General features: G+C 40.1%; 1 protein-coding gene across 3 annotated transcripts in view; it reads right to left on the minus strand.

The window, feature by feature from the left end:
* dcc (DCC netrin 1 receptor) overlaps positions 1-22,180 on the minus strand; it is a 381,171-nt gene extending 358,991 nt beyond the window's left edge. For all 3 annotated transcript variants that reach the window (XM_080907576.1, XM_080907574.1, XM_080907575.1), the window contains exon 1: positions 21,614-22,180. In XM_080907576.1, coding sequence (XP_080763702.1) covers positions 21,614-21,737 — 124 coding nt within the window. In that variant the 5' untranslated portion in view covers positions 21,738-22,180. The remainder of the gene's footprint in view (positions 1-21,613) is intronic.
* Positions 22,181-22,932: the final 752 nt, after the last annotated feature.

The raw sequence follows: 22,932 nt of genomic DNA on the forward strand, positions 1-22,932 counted from the left end.
GGTTGACCACATAATGCACATTAGAGAGCAGATGGTACTAAATATTTGGCCCACATGTGGCCCATATCTGCATTTTTCTATGAGTACCTTTCAGCCTTGACTGATGGCACAAACTCAAGACGATTTTGGCTGCCACAACTCATCCACAGTTCCACCTTATGCAATCCAGATGTCAGGTGGGATGTAATATCTGGACCACATCTATCCCACCCAGCACTTGCCATAACCCATGTCAAGATGGGGTCATGATGTTTGAGACACGAATGTATCAGTGCCTTAACCAATCCATATTGGCCAGAGGTACCGAAATGCGTCTGCTACAGATTGAAGAAGACAACAGAAAACACAGCAAAGTTTGTCCTGTCAGTGGTCATACTAGTGTTGTTAAAAAATAGCCTTTGGATTCTTAGCAACCTTTGCTGTGGCACCACAGAGCTGTTCCAGCACAAATACCAGTTTGTCATCAAAAAGGTTTTTGTGGTTCAAAGTCGGCCACTGAAAACACTTGTGTACCAGCTTTCACAGAAAATTAAAGTTTTAGTATAAGCATCTTAGATTTTTTATTAGGCTCAGCACTACATTTTGGTTACTTGAGGAAAGTAATTGGCATCAAGCTACATTTCTCAAATATAGCTTTTACTTGTTTGGATATCCCACTGTTCAAAAAAAGATCATGAGAGATTACTTAAAGAGCATTCACTGACTTATCAGCAAATGATCGACAGGTCCTCCTGAATAATTGATACTTAAATGCTAAATCGGCTCTGGCAGCATCTCTGTCACCTGCTGTGTCAGAGACTCTCAAAGAGAAACATTAATGGAGCTGCTGGGTAAAACAGAGCCGGGACCGCAGCCAATCAGCTGTCAGAGTGGGAGGATGGAAAAGCTCGTTAGACCGTCCAATCTATCAGAAGGAAACCTGCAGACTGAGAGGTGACAGCATGCATGAGTCACAGCCTTGTTAACGTAAATATTGAAGAAGCTTTAGTGGAAATGTTCAGGTGAGGCTCAGATTCCTCAAATGTTAATGTTAAGAGTAGAACTTTTTTATTATTTGGATTCCCCGGAAGCTATTTCAACATATTTTAGTAAGCCAGTGCACTGAAACCTCTGTGTTATTTGGTTCCTAATGTGACCTGACAGACGAAGATGTCTGATGAGTTTCTTCTCATTGAAAAACATTGCTTTTTTCACTTGTATCACACCTGAGGGGGAATGAAAAGCTTAATAAATGTGATTTGAAATCTGTGTGGAAAATTAAATGACTTGTAAAGATGAAGGTAGTTTGCTGAATATGAATGAGGGTCACAGAGGGAGGCGTTGAGCTCGCTATAGGAGCTGCAATTAAAGCCAATCCAGACATTTAAAGCATCTGATTCACAGCCAGAACGTCAGGTGGAGGAGGAGGAAAGTCATTGCCAGGTGCAGTCGGAACAAGACAGCATTACTACGTTTAAAATACACAATAACTACATCGAGATCAAAGGAAGTACACAAACAGCATAAAGCCCTGTTGGCATCTGCTAAAGCCTGCAATGTTCATTACAACAAGTACTACAAAACTCTTGGAAAGAACAAACAAGGTATCCTGACAAACACTGGGCACGTACTGGATGATAATTAAAGCTGGAAATGGAAAGAGGCTGGCCTGTCATCGATGCTGTTTGGTCCAAGAACAGTCAAGACATACAACCATGAAAAATCTGCCAGTAACACAATCAGTATAAATACTTTAGACCTTTTTTTTCTTGCTTATGTACAATTGGACTGTAAAAATATTTTAACACTTCAGAATAATGGTCACACAGACTTGCTAAACAAGTGTGGAAAGAATCAGAAATCACCAGGGAACTGGTAGACAAGGTAGTTTTAGAAGTTAGAAGATGGTGCTTTCAAAGCACCATCTAATTATGACTTAGAGTACATAGGGGTAATTCAGCCATGAATCTATCTATTTTAAACCTGTTATTTGAGTCCAGGTTGCTGGGGCAGCAGCCCAAGCAGAGATGACCAGACTACCCTATCCCCATCCATTTCTCCTAAATGCAACTCTCCAAAATATCCTGGGTCTGCCCTGAGGCCTTCTTCTGGTAGGCATGCCCAAAACATCGCCCCAAGGTGGTGTCCAGGAAGCATTCTAGTCAGATGCCTGAACCACCTCAGAAGGCTCCTTTCATTGTGGAGGAGTAGCGCTCCACTCTGAGCCCTTTCGACTGACTGAGCTCCACACTGGCTCTAGGAGAGAGGCCATTAGAGGAAGCTCATTTCAGCTTCTGATATCTGCAGTCTCATTCTCTCAGCCACTACCCGTAGCTCGCCCATGGGCATCGGTGAAGGTAGGAAGGATATTCTATCTTTGCTTTCACACCCAGCTCTGTTAAACCACAGCAGACTGATACAGTATATGCATCACTATGAGTACCAATCCGTAAGTCAACCAGAAAAGCCGGAAAAGGGTGGTGTGCTGACTGCAGGTCAGGGAGCAGCTGCAAGTGGTCGAGCTCACATATCATGGGGTCTTGTCCGCAACTGAGTGGAGAGTGTAGCGAGAGACTGGCAGGATTAATTCAGTCATGCATTAATAAGCTTCATAAAAAGGAATTGAATTGAATTTAAAAGCCAGCACAGCACTTGACTTATACTGAGTTATGTTTAGCTAAATTTAGACACAGGATGACAGGAAGATTCATCCTCTTGTGACTAGGATTGGAGTCGGATCATTAAATTTTATAATTTGATATCTTATGACAAATTAGGAACTATCCTGATGGTGGGTTGGAGGAAGGGTTGGTCAGAGGACTCACAAAATATCAGCACTTATGATAATGAAAACATAGTCATTAGTTGTGAAGATCATCTAAGTTTATGTATACATAATTCTTGTACGCCAAAAGCAGTCATTTCTACTGTTGGCTCTGTATGATGAGAAGGAGAAAAATATCCCTAATGCTAGTCAAAATTTCTGTTTGCATCGGACAGCCAATCAGCAGAAAGTTACCTTAACAGTGTGAGGTCATCTTTGAAAACTAACCCAAGCCTCTGGTCCAGCCCCAAACTCACAAACCCTGTATTTTAGAGAAAAGGCTTAGTGTTAGGGTCATCACCAGATTTAGATTTAGACCTCATGTGTTTAAAGGAAGGGTAGCCTTAAAAGGGGGGAGCTGAACCAACACTGTAAAATATAAATCAAATCAAGTCACTTTTATTGTCACATCACATGTGCAGGTAGACTGGTACAGCACATGCAAGTGAAATTCTTGTGTGCGAGCTTCACAAGCAACAGAGGTGTGCAAAAATAATTTAACATGAGATAATCAAGTATTATTGTAAACTGTAAACCAAAAACCGTTTCTCTACTAGAATTCACACATAAGGACAACATAATACAAAAGAATGGCACTAAAACTGAGGTCAACACATAAACTTAAGCTTTAAGAACCAACTAGCATGTTTTAATTCAAATTAAATATTTACTAAAATTTACATTATGCATGATTTAGTCTCTGAATAAAAAGCCAAAAAATTCAAGTACCTGGGCTCATTTCATCAGAAAGAGGTTCAACTTCCCGTTGTTCAGAGGATACTGTGCTGTTGATTGAAACTCTGACATCAAATAACTTTTTACACTACATCACAAAAAAAATCCCTCATCAGTGGGAATAATTAAAATACTGTGATGTCAGCAGTGTGCCATCCTGCAGCCATGCTGTCACCTCCTACTGCTGATGCAGTTTGATGTCACAGCTTCAGGCTTCGTGGCCCAGCGTTACACGCAGAATACCCACTGATCTGGCTGCAAGCGGCGTGCTGCTGTGACTTTGTGTATGAGCATGTGTGACTCTGGCTGCTTAAGCTGATGTGACATTTCTCTGAAGTTCAGGTCTGTTAAAATCAACTGAAATGTGAAAGTTTTCCAGGTCAGCGAAGATGCTCCGGTTTTGAACGCAGTGCTGAAATCTCTGAAGGTCACGACCTGTTTGAACTTCCTGGCTCATGATGAAGCCTGACAAGGTTGAAGTGGCTGACATAGTGATGCCTAACTGTTTTTTTCTCCAGGGATGGAAGCCAGGAGACACAAACTGCTAGATTTAAGAGCTTCTTTAAAGGGCCATAACACTTTAAAAAAATCAAATTTAATCACATCAGCTGTAAATCAAACTTGTCACTACTTTCGTTTCTATAAAAAAGCGACCTACAGAAAAGTCTGAGTGAAGACTTTTGAAGTTCACAGCAGAGAGAGAGAGTACGATTAAACTGTATGATTTTATAAATCACTCACATTGGCGTGGAGAAATTTTGAGCCACTCGCCTTTACAACATTACTTCAGTTCATTAAGGTTTGTGTGTATTCTTTTATGCGCTCTTAATGTCCTGCTACATCCTTTCAGTCAGGTTAATTTCTGGACTTTGATTGGACTACTTTGGCTGTGCTTGGGATCTGTTCTTTGTTCATGACCCAATTTGTGCCAACTTTAGATGTCAGAGAGATGCCACTTTGGTCACTTTGATATAGTGAGGAGTTCATCTCACTGAGTGCAAGATGTCCATCAGCCCTCCAACGTCGTGCCTAATGGCACGAGGTGTTTCTGCTGATATGTTGCGTTTGGTTTTCTCCAAAAGTGATGCTGCACATCATGGACAAATATCTCCACTCTGGTCTTGTGTATCTAAAAGACATTTTTCCAGAAGTCTTGTCATATGTTCAGAAAACATTGCAAACCTAAACAGTGCTGACATGTTTAGCAGCTCTTCCAAACGAGACGTATGTGTTCAGTTTCTTTGTTTTGTTTTTGATTGTACTGTCATTAACTATAACATTTACATCCTAACTCAGGCCTTTAGAGTCTGAGATCTAGCTCTTGAGTTTTTAGCAGTTCCTATGATTTAGCTGACAGCAGAAGCATGTTTGAAAGTCTCAATTAATTCTGTCGTTAGTGTCCGTGCTAATCTGCATTTATATGTATGCAAACTGCCTGGTTACCTAGTCATTAAGCAGAAGCAAACCAGTCCAGCATTTGTTTATCGGTTTGGATAACATCTACACAAAATCACTGTTCAAATAGCGACATGAATCTTACGAAGGCAGAAAACAAACTAGATTTTTTCAGGTTTTCAAAGCACCAGCACACGAGACACCAACAAAATGTAATTCTGCTGGTCTTTGTATTTACTGTGGGCTGACTGTAGTACTTGAATTGAGATAATGAACAGATGAATTCAAACCAGAACACACCTGTCTTCAAAGTGAATGATGTGGTGTTATCACCAAGAGCTAATGACAGCTTTGTTTCTGCCACTCTCTCTCATTTGTTCCTTCTTGTTTATAATATCACTCTCGTGTTTTGCATGTCCTTTTTCCTCATGTCCCTGTGATGATTGATGGTGGAGTTCACTCGATGCCTGTGGTCTGAAAACTCTGTGTCCTTGTCCCCAAACTTTGAAGTTCTTTGGCACACAGATACAAACCTGTGTCCAATCAACATGTAATATTTTTTCTATTTAACAGCAACATGTTTTCTCTATTAGAACCACAGAAGCAGAGCATGACCATGGCCTGCAGCACAAGGGGATGAAATAAATAATCAAAACAAAGACTTGCAATGTTTCATCGAATAGTTCAGTGTGTAAGACTGCAATCTCTGCGTGTGTATGTGTGAGTAAGAGAGTGCGGCATGCAGGATGCATCACTAATCTTTATAAGTGGCTATAAATCTGGCTGTGCTGTGGTGTTGGGCAGCGCGCTGCTGCTGCTGGTGAAGGGGGAGGGTGGTGGGAGTTGGGTGCGGTGCTCGGTGAGGGGTTCACTGGTTTCCTGGAGTCCTCCGCTCTCTCGCTTGCGTGATGCCACGCCAAACCATATGAATATTTATGAGAGAAAACTGCTGCAGTTGAGGCGATTCATCTCATCTGGTCAGAGCTGCAGCGCTGCACAGGAAGTGATTGTACTTCACACAATTCTGGATGTTTCTGGATTAAATCCAGCCACAGTTGACTGTTTGTCACCCACAGACCTCAGCGACTTGATTTACCTCTTTTTTACAGCAGGATAGAAGTCCAGGAGAATGAAAAGGGTATACATTTTGCTCTAAAGGCAGCCGCAGGAGCCCTACACTGTGACACAGTGGCCACACCCCCTGTTCTCTCACCTCTGAGTAAAGGTAGAGACAGCACTCAGTCACGGCTTATTAAAGCCACACTACTGATGTGTCATCCTGAAGCCATTACATGTGTCAGGCATCAGACTCTCGCTTCTGTTTCACCTTGAATGAGGTGACGTCATGCTTTTCCGATTGGAACTGTGGATCTGTAGCTTTGCCTGCTGAAGAGCTGAGAAAACTGAAAATTATGTTTATTAAAATTCAAGTGATGATGAACTACTAAGAAAAAGAACACACACTGTGAAAATATTGAGACAGTGAGGTAGCTGTTTACACAGTCTGATGTCATTTACTGTCAAAACAAAGGAGAAGTTGATCATTGTGGTTAGTAATCATTCTGTTGTATGAGATGAGGGAACAGGTGGGAAGCTTAGCTCATGTTAAATGCAAATCAAAGCTTTTTTTTACCTTGTGAGTGATCGTTTTTTGTCACTTTGACAACCACACCAGGAAAAATACCTTCCAAAGTCATTAGACACATCCACCATCAAGAAATAGAAGCTTTTCACACAGCTTTTCACACACTGTGATATTACACCACTGGAAAAAAAAAAAACAGGAACACCTAAAGCAGCACACAAAAACTGCTCTACAGGCATAGACACACCCACCACACTCACCAGGTCACCATCTGCTGGGAACCCCAGAACAAGCCCACAGAGACCACATCCTCCAGGACCCTCTGCTGGGAGCTTCCAGGTCATTTTTGTGCCATGAGAGGGTTCTACGCAATAGTAGGCAGGTGCTAATATTATCCTCATTCTTAGCAGGCGTAAATTGGGGTCAAGGGTTTGTTTGGGAACACAAAAACATTTTTTAGAGCTGACAGACAAATAACCTGTTAACCACCTGTTTGTTTAAAATGCAAATAACTTCCTGTTATTAAATGTTACAAGAAGATTCACACTAGCATGGAGTACTTATTTTACCTGCTTTAGTGGCATTAGTTGTGAAGTACACTTTAACAGTGAAAACACTGAGTCAGTGAAGAGCAAATGAAAATATCAGGCTGCACAGTCTCTGTTGTTTTTTACTTATTCTGACTACACCAGCAGCTGAGCCTGTCTGACTACAGCTCTGGCTCAGGGCACAGGTTTTGCACTTATGGTTCAAGTGGAGAGCTTTAAAGATAATTACGGGTAATGTGCCGGTTACGTGTTTGTAAAACTGGGCTTAGCAGCTTGATTTGCTTTGCCCGGAGCAACAGAAGTTTGCCATGAGGCATTCTGAGCAAAAGCTGAGTTAAACCTCTTAACCCTGGAGGTTCCTGGGTTTGGGCCAGCTTGTATCTGCTATTAAAACGCAGCCACCATGTTTTAAAAGGCTGCCCATTCATTGAAGATTTAAAAATGGGTGCAGCATATTTGTGCCTAAAATTTGCTGCTACTGGCTTTATTTTTTATTTTCACCCTCAATTTTGTGAGTGTACTGACTTCAGCATGAGAGCTGATATAACAATAAGAATTTAATGTTTGTCAGGTTAACATCATATTGATTTTGATGACTCATGACACATAAACTGGAAGAATATGTTTTTCCTTTGCATTTCTTTTTCTCATGGGTAAAATTAGACTTTTTAAAGCCTCACCATTAGATTTCTAGCCATTATGTTGAATCAAAAGTGACCCTATTTGGATAAAAGGGTGGTTATTAGCTAATGATAGTAAGCTACATCCATAAAATACTCAGACACGCAGGCATATTCCAATAACTGCCAAGTAATAGACTAATAATACTAAAATTTCACTCAGCAAAACTGAAGGACAAACTTCTTATATCAGTCTGGTAGATATATTATTTGTAAAGCAGTTCCACTAAAAATACCTTAAAGGCATCAACATTACAAACAGCTCAGAAATAGGAAGACGATCGAGGTCCGTCATTCCTGCTGTGTGTCTTTAAGCCTCGACGAAACTCTACTGGGGTAAAATCACCCAGTACAGTTATGATGGGATAAACTATTCATAGAGGGTGTCATCTTGTTTATTTCTGCTGTAAAGTTAGCCATCTTAACAAAGGGGACACATTTTTGACCAACCTCAGGTGGACATTAAAGGAAGTGAAGTCAGTGGGTTTCATCTTCGTGTTATTTGTGTTAGGCTTGCACGCCAAAGCCAAAGATGTTAAATATACATCAACAAAACAGTAAACTGGCAGATCCTCCCATGAGAGAATCTGGAATCATAAAATATTTGAATTATTTACATAAAAAGAAGAAACAAATTAGAAATATTAAGGGAGCACTACGGTACACCAGTTGGCACTCACTCTTTTGGTCACCAAAAGACAAAACAACATCACCGACTAAGTCACAGACTAAGTTTGCATAACATTGTTGAGCTACGTCACACAACTTTTTACTATGGTGTTGTGTACAATAGCGCGCAAAAATCCCAAAGCATGAAGACAGCGAGCATGAAAACCTCTCCAGTTTTTCTCTGTTCTTTAATCACATCTTATTCCTCTTGTGATAAAAAACAAACACCCACAACAACAAAAAAGCAGCACATAGGAATGAAATAAATAAAGACCAATTAATGTAAAAGCATGCAGGCGCGTTAATGAGTAGGACTTAAAGGTGAGGGAGATGTAGTGCTCCTCAGGCAGGTAATGCAGGTTCCCAACATGAATAATGTATGAATGTCAGAGCAGAGCAGTGGATGTTAAATATAGAGAGCTGAGAGCAGAAGACGTAAATGAAACACTAATGTTCAGAGGCGAGGCAAATTATCTTCTTGTAAATTACTCACAGGCTCGTTTCTTTTTTTTGTTTTGTTTTCATTCCACCATCTGAATAATGCAGAGACACATTGAGAGGCTTAATTAAAATATACACCAAGGCTTTAAGGCCTAAAATGCTAAACATTCGGGTTGGAAATTACTGCTGAGGTGCTTTCAAAGCATAAAATTGTCACTGCTGAAAAAGTTTTTGAATTTTTGTCAGAGCTCGAGTCAAGTTTTCTGAGATTGAAACTTGATTAGAGAATAACAATCCATGATGCTGTACCTACACAGCATGATTACAGAGCACATGGTAAAAGTAGATACGATTGAGGAGCTACAGAGCCATTAATTTCCTATACAAAAACATTTTATTTTACACAGCTTGAACACTTTAATCACTTTCATTCTCACATCCATGAACAATTTAGAGTCAACAGCTAAGTCTGGGAGTCTTGGAGAACTGTAGGAAACCCACAAACTCCAGAAAGCCCCCAGCCAGGTTTCAAACCAGGCACCTTAATCTTAACGTGAGGCGACAGTGTGGACCACAAGAGCCACTAGTGCTGCCGACAGTGTATCAAGGTAGGGAAGTCGAAGGACATCTTACTGTTTAGTCATTGCAGGCCACACGTCATCAAAACGTCTGCAAAATACTGACAGAAGTTCCAAATCAAGTGTGACACTTTCTGACCTGACACTAGTCTTCAAAGTTTGAACCTCCCAAACTTGCTTAACATTAGACTAAAGAATGTTTTTATTAAATAACAAGTTATACAATGTAAAATGCCAGCACCGCACACTCTGAATTGAGACAGAGGAATACTCTCATAAAAACATTTGAATTCCAGACTTACGTACTTTAAGTTTAATCTAGATTTGCCAAAGTTCAAGTGTTCATATTCAGAGAACCAGCCATAAATACAGTACAGGCACAAACTGCACCATAATCACCATCTGTATAGACCCTCAAAATCTATGCTATGACTCTGCGAAAACATAAAATATTTGAAATGTTACATCGTAAAATAAATCTGGCAACAGGGAGCCATAAGACCTGTGCCAGTTTAACCACAATAGGGGAATTTATTTTGTTGATAAGTAATATTTGTGTGGGTACTTTCACAATGTGTCATATTTGTCTTTTTTCATTCCCACACAGCTGTGATTTTGCTTCAGGTCCACCTCTGTCTGACAAATGAAGGTCTGCTGCACTAACACACAGGAACCCTCTGAGGGTTTCCCGGTGAATTATATTCTCAGATTTGTAAATGACGTTCTGTCCGCTGCTAGAGTGAAAAACCAAATTAAAAGTGAGCTGAAAGCAGCTAACACATTGCTTTTGCTCGTCCGCCGTATTAATCCACCGCTCCTGGCTGTGATTAGTCACAGGGAGTCTTTTTCATTAGGCCAATGGATCGACCTCCAAGATCTCAGCGCCGCACACTTCATATTTTACAGAAAAAGAGTCCAGTCCAGAGCTGGGGCTCAACACACAGCGAAGGACCCAGACTGGCTCAGTTTAGCAAGTCCCAAGTCAGATCATCAAGCCCCAAGAGAAATCCCAATGAAGATCAACAACCCAAGTCAGGACTGACAGGTCAAGATGAAGTTTCAAGACCCAGACAAAGAAATCATCAATCAAAACTACCCATGTCCAAGTCAAATCTCACAAGTTGATTAAAAAGTGTTAAGAACGGAGCACAACAAGATCACCCAATTCCATGTGAAGTCATGTACATGCCTTATATATAACATTTTTTTAGCCTTACTAACACTCAAAGCACGTTAGACCAAAAGTCACATTTTAACCATACATTCACAAAGCACTTTATACTCTAAAAGCACTTTATGTACCTCACATCCATGGCCAATTCAAAATCACAAATTAACCTAACGTGCATGTATTCGGACTGCGGCAGGAAGCCAGAGTACCTGGAGCCACTACCCAAAGACAAGTCCTCAGTATTATCCACATATCCACAAGACAAACACATAACATAACCAGCTTGTCCCCTTAGGTTTTAAAACCTTTATGTTACAGAATCCCATAGAAAGTTTTGCTAACTAATTTGAGCAAGGAATTTATAATTTCGCTAAGAAATGACACATTTAGTGGTAGAAAGTGATGCTTAAGACAGCAGTTAAAGACGTAAAAGTCTGTTGGGAGTCGGGTTGATCCCAAAGTTTTCTAGTGGGAACCTCAAATATAAGTGTAAGTGTAAAGGATCACAATAGCATTAACACTTGTAGTTTCATACGGATTAACTACATCCTGGTGCTATCATGGGAGTTTTGGGCTCATTGAGTTTAATGTTTTACAAGTTTGTGGAGAGACTCTTGAGCAAACAACATTTTTTGTAATAAAGCTGTATCACAGGGTGTAATACAACTATATTATTCCTTGTGACACATATTAATAATGCTAAGCATAATCTGCAGCCATTAATTATCCACATAACTGGACTATATCATATATCTATATCAACTATATCAACAACTCAACAAAACATTTAACGTTCTATACTGAAACTTCTAGTTTTGTTTCTGTATGTGCAAAATGTCTAATGGCAACCTTAAGCTAATACGATACATTAGCTTGTTTATAGATTGGATGACATATCTAGATTAGGAAATCAAAAATATGTTTAGCAAGAAATGGGAACATTTCTTTGCCTGCACCAGTTTTTTCAGCATAATTCACTGAATTAATAGAAGCAACATAAATAAAAACATAGATTTTTCCCCTGGTGAGCCTCATGTTTTACAGAATGCTAGAGAAAACTGTTTGCAGCACTTGCATTTGATTTCACAAGGCTATTTTCACTTAAATATTTTATCTTATTTCAGCATGTTTTGGAAGAATCTACATACATATAAGTTAAAGCACAGACGCTCCAAAGAGGTTTAATATTTGAGTTATTGCACCATATTTCTAGCTGTAAGCATGGGGGACTATTACTACATAAAAAAGAGTGGAAAATAATTTCACTAATCACGTTATATTATGGCAGCATAGCGATGCTTGTTCCTTTGGACTTGGGTGAACATGGAAGTGTCACATCATGTTTAATTATGCAGGTATTTTTTCCTTCATACACAATTAATTGATAGCTTCTTGGAGGGCTGGATGGTTGGAGGTGTAAATTAACATCCTCTTGGTGTTAAAAGCCTGCTGTGTCTCTAATGGATCGTCCCTGGCTCTATTATTCAGCTCTGCTTATTAATGAAAAAGGTTTTACTGCTTTGAGCTTTTAGCTTTAATGTGATTCTTGATTGAATTTAGTTCATCTTGCTTCCATTGTGTGTTGTTTTTCAGAGTTTCGAGTTCAGTTGTTGCCGTCGACTGAAAACCTGTAGATTGTTATTCAAGGCGATGTTGAAATAACACCTGGTTTTTCAAAGGCTCCATCTCAACCTCAGCTTTCCAGAAACAGCAGAGACATTAACCACACATACATATGAATAATCCCAGTCAGAGTGGTGAGGTACTGCAGCAGCTTTTCAGTCCTTTATGAAACACTATGAACAATTACTTCTCTAATATGCACCACCATGAATACTTGTGAGAGTTTTGCAAGCCATATATTACCAGATAGTGCTGAATCTTCTTCTCAGCTGCGGCCACATCTGTAGTTTTCTATGGGGCACATTTGGCCTGTATTGATGGCATTAACTCATGGTGACTCTGGCTGCCTCACTTCACCCACAGGTCATAGGCAAGCCCTTTTTATGACTTTTGGGCCACATGTGTCCGACACAACTTGGACCAGAACTTGAACTGAGCTGTAAGAGCCAAAAGTAGCACAGAATAGACCAGGGCTGCCCAATCCCAGTCCTCGAGAGCTACTATCCTGCAGCTTTTAGATGCATCCCTACTCCAACACAGCTGAATCAAATGGTTTGATTACCTCTTCAGCATGCCATCGTGTTTGGCAAAGGCCTGATAACAAGCCATTCATTTGATTCGGGTGTGTGGGAACAAGGATGCATCTAAAAGCAGCAGGACGGTAGCTCTCGAGGACCGGGATTGGGCACCCCTGGAATAGACCCAAATGTGTCTGGGTTAGAGCTGAGAGGTAAGGCTGCAAAAAATATATATTTGCATCTTGGTATTTTCTATGAAAACAGCTCAAATTCCATTGGTCATATCTAAAAACTGAACTTTAGGTCAGAGGTATTATAGTTTCAAAAATGCAGTAAAGATTTTTTTATACATTTACTCATGATGAAAACCTTTTATGACGAAAATAACGTATCACTGAAAAGAGGACAGACTCTGAGCTCCTCAAAAACTCAGGGAGCTCTCATCTATTTCTTTTAAATTACAAATCCAGAAAAAGGTGATCCAGAAAACTCCTCAGGATAAATGTGAAGCTGATACTTGATCAGAGAAAAGCTCAACCCACTGTGGGGTTCTTCAACAAGGAGTGGCCCCCCGAGGAAGCTGCCTTGATTTGATGGTAATTATAACTGGTAAAAATTAAGATGGATTAAGCAAGGTTTACATTTTTATAGACAAAAAAATAATTCATACATGCCATGCTTTACTGTTACACCTCTAAGTAAAATAAGACAAGATTGGATAAGACGGTATAATTTGTGAAGTGACAGGACAAAAGGAGATTAGATGGACTTTGCAGGAGAAGAAATGAGAAAGGGAGCGAAATTATCCTAAAAATGAGACACGAGATTGGATGGGACAAAGATGAGTAGACTTAACAAGTCGAGAAGGGATGGGGCCGAAGAATATATCTGTGAGATAATAAATCATAAAATGTGATAAGACCGGATAGACTTTGTGGGACTGATTGATTAAAAATAGCACAGACTTGTCTGGGCTAGTTTGAATTGAATTCAGAGCTCACTCATCTCCTCAACTTTCTGTTTTCACCAGGAAGCTTCTAAACAGTGTTGTTTAATAATTGTAACAAATCATTTCAGAAGCCTTGGTGTGCCTCATTTCACGGTGGGCAGACAACAGAAGGGAATCCAGGCAGACCAGTCAAATATAAGATGGATTAGTCAAATTAGACAAAAACTATTGTAGATATTAACAAACACCAAACATGAACAAACAGAGCAGATAATGTAAAAACGAAAACAGCGATATTCTGCATGTCAGAAGATTAGGTGTTAACTTCAGACACAGTAAAATCCTCTCAGGATAAAAACAAAGCTTCTTTGATAAATCTGCTCAGTCTTAATATTAATAATACTTACTCTAAAGCATTCTTCAAATGACCACGCCCCCACATGTTGCTAGTGTATACACACATAAGCCTTAAACCAAAAGAATAAAATGCCGATAATCCCATGAGACGCTGCACAAGAGGAGATGAAGAAGAAGACATTTGATGAGGTCCAAGGAAGAAAAAGAAACGGCACAGAAGCAGCAGGAGAACTGTGTGTAGTTTTGCGTTGGAGGGTGAAAAAAAACACAGGAATTTTCATTTGAGCAGCGGGTTCTTTAAAGGTGCAGGAAAATCACCTCACACGCATGAAAGCTTGAAACCTGGCATCAACAACAATAACAATAATCTGCTGTAAAGACCTGAGCAGCAACCGGAGGATAACACTGTTTCTTTATGGCTTTAAACTGGTTTTTAACTGGAGTACTTCAGCAGCTGCTTGATGGGTCGCCCTGAATTTTTTCTAGAGAAGCTAAATCCTGCTGGTTTGATCCTGAGCCGATGGTCTTTTTCCTGAGCAGCAGCTGCAGAGAGTAGAAAGTTTTGGTTTATAGTAAATTCTAATGAATAATCTGATGGATTTTAGTTTGGAGATTCAATACAGTGATCTGTGCTACCAAGAGGATGAATACAATCCTAAATTATCTTTTTTTCTATAGAGGGGATGAATAAAAAAGAGATGTAAATATTTTACCACTGGTTTGATCAGGGCTTGATCATGACAAAAACCTCCAATATATTGATTCATATCCACTTGATTTTGAACAGCTTTCAGGCGTATCACATTACAGGTAGTTGACATTTTAATGTGAGATAACTATTCTATTCAGTTTTATTTATATAGCACCAAATTACAACAACAGTCACCTCATGGTGATTTATATGATAAGGTAAAGACCCTACAATAGTACAAAGAAAACCCAACAATCAGACAACCCCTTATGAGCAAGTACTTTGGCAACAGTAGGAAGAAAAAACTCCCCTTTAGCAGCAAATACCTTGTTCAGAACCGGACTGCAAGAGGGGCAGCCAGTGCTGCCGCCGATAGGGGTTAAGGGGAGGAAGACAAAAGACACACTGTGGAGGAGAGCCAGAGAGAACTAATGATTAAATTCAAAGTGGTGTGAAGACAAAGTGAAAAGTGGTGAGTGAAGAAGTGGCTGGAGTTCCACTTAATTTCCTTTAAAACTGACCTCCAACCATTAGGATTAAGTGTAGCAACCTCCCTATTGTTTTGTTCAGCACTAACCACCCATCAGAAACTATCCAGTACTTTAATTTATCACTAAATTCCAGCAAAACTATTAAAAACACTGGAAGCTTCAGGTCTATGCTGCATTTAGCCAAACAAACAGACCAGGAAGCTAGCGTGCAGCTGCTGCTGCATCTGCAAGCTGCTTTGCAACATCCCCCCAATCCCTGCTCCTCATTTTCATGCAGGTTCTGATTTAATGGTACTCTTATTATCACTGATACCTTGTCTGTTCTATAAGGGGCATATAGAATAGTCATGTTATATATAGTGTGGGCCTGACTAAAGTGAGATTTTGGACACTAAATAATATATCCTGTGTAGAAAATGAAATAGAAATCAGCATATTATTGCAGCTGGTTATAGACTAAAGTGAGTGTTTGTTTGAAACATGGCCTAATGCTGCAGTTTCCTTTGGGCCACATTTGGACTTGACTGACAGTGTTGACACAAATCAGTACTGCTGAGTGAGCTGTGTTACAGGTCCACTCTATTTAGGTCAGATGTCAGTTGTGCTGTGACAACCCATGTTACGCCGAGCTGATGACTTTTTGGCCACATCTGTTTAATTGAGCAGTTGGTAGTGCTCTAAAGAAGCTATGTATGCCAAAATGATCCCAGGTTAGGCCCATGTTGCTATCTGGATTCTTGGAATATAAACAATCTGTCCATCAGCTCTGATCGATGTAAAAAATGAACCCCCAACTCTCGGATGGTGTATATCAATCAGATCCTGTTCAGCAGCTTACCCATCATGCTGTTGGCCACAAGTGACCCCATAAAAACCAAAAAGCAGACAAAGACGCTGCTTTCCTACAGTGACAGCCTTAAATATGAAAGCGATGCTACAGATGAACTCTCCGCTCTGTCAGGTTCACCGGCCTCGTGTCGACTTTGATGATGAATCATCGAGGTTAAAGCTCATTGGGAGTAATCTAATAAGATGACCAAAACAAAACCAAATATGAGACATTCACCTTTCTTTCACTTCATCAAACACTCCATCCATCATAATTTGGTGATAGACTGAAACATCCTAGCAGAGGGAAGAAGTGCGACAGAGAGTTTTGAGCATTTTTCAGCTCATGTTGCTTTCATCCTTTCTTTGAAAGTGGCAAAATTGTTTAACAGAAGGCATGAGACACTTCCTGTCATGCAGTGATCTTGCAGACTTCAATCTAATTAAACTGCGACCAGTAAAAAGCGTGACATTCTCAAATGTGCATTTTCAGCCACGTCTTTGTAAGCCACATTTTCCTTTTCTGAGTGGAAGCCATGGAAATTTAAGACTTATCACAAAAAAACATTTTCTAGTGAAAAAACATCAGTGTATTGTTTGTTCGGATGTTTTAGTGAAATTCTTAGTTAAATATAATATATAATATATTATATATTATATATATAATATAATTAACCCTACTGCTAAGTGGTTAGCAAGTAACATTACAGACGTTATGAGACAGGAAGTAATATATAAGCCTGCAGCATTTTTTAAACATAAATATATCCTAATTTGTATTCCTTAAATTTGCAAACAATATGATCCTACTTCAAAAAAATAGACCAAGCTTATTTGGGTCTTGGTTATTTATACACTTTCCCTGGAAAACTGGTTCCACGAGAATATCTGCTATACAACTGCTGAGCCTTGCAGGGTTCCCACCATTTCTGCAAGGACTACATCAGTCAACATTGCACAAATTAAATTCATGGTTGGTATTACACGTTTTTTCTTTGACCTCGCCACCATTTTAAATGCTGAAATCAGCACAAACTGCATGAAAAGAAGGTGGGGTGGGTTGCATAGCAGCTTGTAGTGATAGTAGCAACTAATTGCAATTGTTAAGGCAGTTTAAATACTGTGTCCTACATAAGATTTGATGTATAGAGAGGTATTGATGAATGTTTTCATTCTTTGTGCTTTCCAATCTGTCTCCTGTGCACATAGCTGCTCTGTAAACTCTGCCTCCTCAAAGAACCCACTACTATCTTTTAACTTTCAGGAAACCAGTTCTCTTTAGTGGATTAGGTTAAAGTCCTGAAGGTAAACAAATGCACCATGACTTTGGGCCTTTTGGCTCAGCACCTACAGTAAGGAAGTTAAGCATTGGGCTGGGAAATGATTTTGCATGCCAAAGTTCAATAAAGTCAGACTGAACATGTCCTATTTGTGTGGCTTTCCTTAAGTCTTTCTGCAGTTCAGTTGAAAATGAGTGGATTTTGGCACAAAATGCAGCCTTTTTAAATATGGATTTTGGCCCAATCCTCAGATGATCGTCTGCCAACAGCCTGCAGGTTTTCAATCCAACCAAAGACTCCACCAAGTGATTAACTCTCCTTCAGGTGAAGTGAAGGAACTCATCAGTGAAACCACCTGCTGAGACGACTGGCTGGACTAAAAACAGGCAGATGCGCCTGTGAAAGCGAGCAGGACCTGCTTCAGCCGTGCGGGAGATTTTCTGAATTGGCGTGTAGGAAGGTTTCACGAGTCAGGCCTTCGTGTGTGGGTGCGTGTGTGTGTTTAGCCTCTCCACAGATAAATGCTCGGTGTGGGTAAAATATTCAGCAGAGGATTTTATAGCTGAGCTGTTGAAGAAATATCAGCAACACACAAATAAACACACGCACACTATGAGTCAGAGCTGCTCAGCTGATCCAGCAGCTACATTTTGTGAGTGTGTGTGTGTCTGTGTGAAAGTGTACTCTCATATCATCAATTAGCTTAATTAAAGTGTTTGGACATAATTTATTGACAGCAGGAGGTTGAGAGAGAGAGAGTGAGAGAGAGAGAGAGAGAGAGAGAGAGAGAGAGAGCGAGCAAGAGAGCCCGAGTCCAGCAGCTCTCTCTGATCTGTTTGGTTTTGCAGTGTTTGCTCTTTTGCTTTCATAATTTTCATTATTGAACAAAGATTCAATTAGAAATTCACTCAAATGAGCTGCTTACAACAAGATGTCTGACAGATCTAGTTGTAATACAATTTATTTATTTAGATTACGTGTTGTATCCTCGCTACTAAACACCAGAAGAAAGAAAAGTGTTACACTGATGGGTTGGACATGTTAGGATATCTGATGGCACTTAGTGTTTAAGTGATATTCATGACAGTGTGCTGCTTCACAGTCAAAGCCAGACCTAGATAGCACCTCCCTGCACAGCAGTATTTGTACTATTCGCATTTTTTGTGCAATAATACAGTGTAACCTATAAGATCACTGTTTGGATTATGATCCTGATGACTTGAAACACAATTTTTAATCTAGCTGTTATTTATTTATTTATTTATTGTCTATCTTCTTGGATTTGTGTTTTTGGGATTATTAAAGTAGTCAATCCAATCAATCATTAGTGTAACCCGGAACAAAAGGACATTAAGGTAAACACAAATAATCCTCCACTAAAAAGATTCACTGCAATCTGCTCGTCCCACTTGGTTTCATATACAGATAGACTGCCAGAGAGGAAAACCTGGAAAAAGGAGATCAGAGCCAGCAGCCCAACATGCCACTGGCTTGTAAACTTAATCACATCAGGTGAAACTAAACCAGAGAGGAGGGGAAAAAAGATTCAGTCAAAGCCACAGGCTCGCACATGATCAGACTCAAAGAAACTAGCTAAGGCCCAGTAAAAACTATTTACACTCACTATATATATATATATATATATATATATATATATATATATACATATATATATATATATATATTAGGGGTGCAACGATATTCGTATCGATATTGAACCGTTCGATACAGTGCTTTCGGTTCGGTATGCATATGTATCGAACAATACAAAATTTGTAATTTATTTTATCAACTTTCCTTCTGACGATGCTGTCTGTGTTAAGCGCTCAGTGAATCTGCGTTCGACTACTCCGCCTAGGGTCGACAGTGCAGCCTAGGTGGAGTAGTCGAACGCAGATTCACTGAGCGCTCAACACAGACAGCATCGTCAGAAGGAAGAGCGCAGGGCAAGCTAGCGAGACAGAAGTTAAGCTCTCCTTGTAACATGGACCTCCCCCACCCTCATTCAGATCTGGTGTTTGGAATTATTTTGGTTTTCATGTGACGTATGACCCTGAAGGTAAGCGAGTCATGGACTAAAGTAAAACAGTATGTTGGATGTGCCATGCAATGCTCAATTACATTGGTGTGAACTAGTGTGTTAGCGCAGTTAGCTTGTTAACGTGTTGGCCGTCTAGCCCCATGCACGGGGCGATCGGCAGTAGCTCGTTAACGGAGATTTGCCGTGTTGTGGCGTTAAGGTCATTTCAATGAGATTAACCTGAAAGCACTAGTGGGAACACAACGAATATGACTGCACATTTACGCCGACATCATCCTAGTGCAAAGACAAGTGGAAGCAGAAAAAAAACAAGCAAGCATGCTACTAACTTTAGCCGAGTCATTTAGACAGCTGTTAGCACATGATTCTCCTTATATGTTTAATATGCTGCTGAGAATATAGCCCAGAAGAAGCGGATAGTATAGCTTTTATTTTGGAAAGAGACATTTCTCTGTAATAAACTCTCTTTTCCAAAGATGAGTGATTCCTCAATCAGATACAGGGCTCGCAATATCGCTAGCCCAACGTCCCGGTGCTAGCGATTTTTTTCAGTCGGGCTACCAAAATCTATCTCTGCCCTGCCCGTCGGGCTATTGTAGGAAGGAAAAATATATGTCAATGCTTTTGCATTCTTTCAGAAATGTAGCTGGGTAATTATGTCATTGGCATCGGTGAGCCACTGTCAATATGCGACATATTGAAGTCGCGTTTGAATTTGCGCTTGTTTTTTTGCTTTCACTTCGCGCGAACTGTGTATAGAGAGCGACAGCACTGATCTGTGAGTGATGATAATTTGTGCACCAATTCCTCTGACATCGTCTTATTAATCGTTAGCTTACTATGCAAACATGACAAGTGAAATCTCCCGCAGCTTAAACATGTGAGAGGTTGATCGCGCAGAGAGCTTATGTGAGTGCGTGTGTAAAAGCAGCAGGATTTATATTTGACTACGATGACCTGGATGACTGAGAACCTTCACAGACAGATATATATTTTAGTTCTGCTGAGCCAAATAAGACAGGTCAGGGTGAAGAAGTGACAGCCAAAGAAAAGCTTACCACAAAACGGAGAAGTTATGACAAATCAGACTATAAGGCAAAAAGAAAGTGCAGCTTTATGGTTTCATGGACAAAAGAATTTCTGTGGCTGCAATATGACGAGCTAAATAACCAGGGCTGCACATAAGTGGTCCGCAGGTGCGCATTCGCTGTCAAAATAAAAAACACGCACAAGGGTTAGGGTTAAATTTAAAAACTGTACTTTTGAGTTAAAATATATATTTATAATTTTAATAAATGACAAATTAAAAAGGCATGAACATTTTTTTTGTATCGAAAAAATATCGAACCGTGACACCAAAGTATCGAACCGAACCGAACCGTGAATTTTGTGTATCGTTGCACCCCTAATATATATATATATATATATATATATATATATATATATATATATATATACAGACAGACAGATAGATAGATAGATAGATAGATAGATAGATAGATAGATAGATGTATATATTCAAAAAATCAGAGACAAATTGGTGAAGAGAAGCATATGCAGTTAAACATACACACCAATATGATTCAGTAGCCTAAACTTCAGCACAATGAAAAGAAGATGAAACAGAAAGACTTACAAAAAGCAATTTAATAATAAGAATAATAATAACTGAAAATTAGGGGAATTAAAGCAAATCCAGTGCAGACAAGCGACTGTGGGTAAAAAACACAGAGACAGTCTAACCTGGCTGCAAAGATCCAGAAAGGTTGAACAAACCCTCAGTCAGCCAACAGATCAGCCACATGAAACACACAAGAACCGAGGGAAAGACCAGCAGTCTCACAGCTACACCAGTAACTCGGTTACTGGAGCTGATAATGAAGGTAAAAATGCAACATAAGGAATAATAAAGATATAATAAATAACAATAACTAGAAACCTCTTAGGTAACATTGATCACATGCTGAAGCTTGTCAAACCTTCCAGGGCCTCAGGACACACATGCAGGAACCCGCATGATCAGACCTGAGTCCGGGTCAGAACCGAGGCTCTAAAGCCAAAAGAGAAGCGCAACAAATGTGCCAATTATCGTTAGGTCTGCAGCAACGAGCAAAGACACACGCACACTCACACACACTAATACAGCCCGCACGGACACTCACACACAAACACACACTGCGGGATGGAGACAGCAATCAGGCATGTACACACCCCCCCCCCCCCCACTCACCGTGCGCTGTGGTGTGAGCAGCCAGCAGCCAGCAGAGCAGCAGGTACAGTCTTCCTGTTCTCCTCCTCCTCAGCACCAGCAGCTCCCAAACATCACCGATACATCCAACCAAAACCCCCTCCATGCTGTCCTGCTCCAGTCCCGATGAGTCCGTGGAAGCACAGAAACACACACACACAATCCCGCTGTTCTTTCAGTGTTTTTTGTTTTTGTTTTCAAATCTTCAACAGAATCCAACTGTCAATTAAGAAAATAAAAAATAAAGGAGAAAAAACCCACAGAGTGGTGAGTCAGGAGGATGGTGAGGAGAGAGAAAGAGAGGGGGTAAAACAGCTTCTCTTCTCCCCAAAATATCCCTGATCCCCAGTCGGGCTAGGATCCCCCAAAGAAAAGAAAAAGGGAAAGGAATTTCCAAAATACACAAATGCAGATCTGTTTCCTCCTTTTAGAGTCGAGAATAAGTTCCAGTAACTACAAGTGAAGAGTCTCCATCACTCCTGCACGCTGCTGCTTCTTCCCATTCAAACAGATGAGAGGATGGTTAAAATCCGCGCTGCCTTCCCGGAGGTCTGCTCCGTCTGCTGGGGAGAACTGATGGAGAGGGTCGGAAGAGGAGGGGGGAGGCGGAGGGGGGAGGGAAAGAGTCGAACCCCCTCTCTCTCTCTCTTTTCTCTGTAGGGCTATACAGCTGGAGAGAGAGAGGGTCGAGAGACCCTGTTGGAGTATGGAGCCATTGATCTAAAGAGGCTGGAGGTAAACCTCGGAGCGGGAGTAGAATCAGGGAGCGGGACGGAGCGGGACAGAGCGGGAGTTGGAACCCGGCAGAGGAGGCAGAACGGCGGGGAGAGATTAGCTGAACTCTCCTGCCCTCTCTGGTCACACAGGGAATATAAACATCAGTCACAGCTGGAAGAGAGTCTCCATCACATCACAGGTGTGCAATACGATAAATATAAAATCATAATATGCAGATTATTATTATTATTATTATTATTATTATTATTATTATTATTATTATTATTATTATTATTATTATGTGTATTTATGTCAAACAAACTGCATCACATCACATTGTGCAACTCTCATAGACAACATTTTTACAAATGACATTGAAAATAAGACTGATTGACGACATAAGTGACCATCTTCCAATTTTTACAATCTATGATGGGAATTACAAGATCAATAAAAAATAGTACAGGCGAGTAAGAACAGAAGAAAGAATGAATGTAATTTATCATTTCAAACTGGTCAATTTCCAGACAAAATGAAAGTAGCAAAAGTTATACCTCTACACAAATCTGGCAACAAACGCCATT

Source organism: Rhamphochromis sp. 'chilingali', assembly GCF_963969265.1.
Source record: "Rhamphochromis sp. 'chilingali' genome assembly, chromosome: 2".
Lineage (NCBI taxonomy): Eukaryota > Metazoa > Chordata > Actinopteri > Cichliformes > Cichlidae > Rhamphochromis > Rhamphochromis sp. 'chilingali'.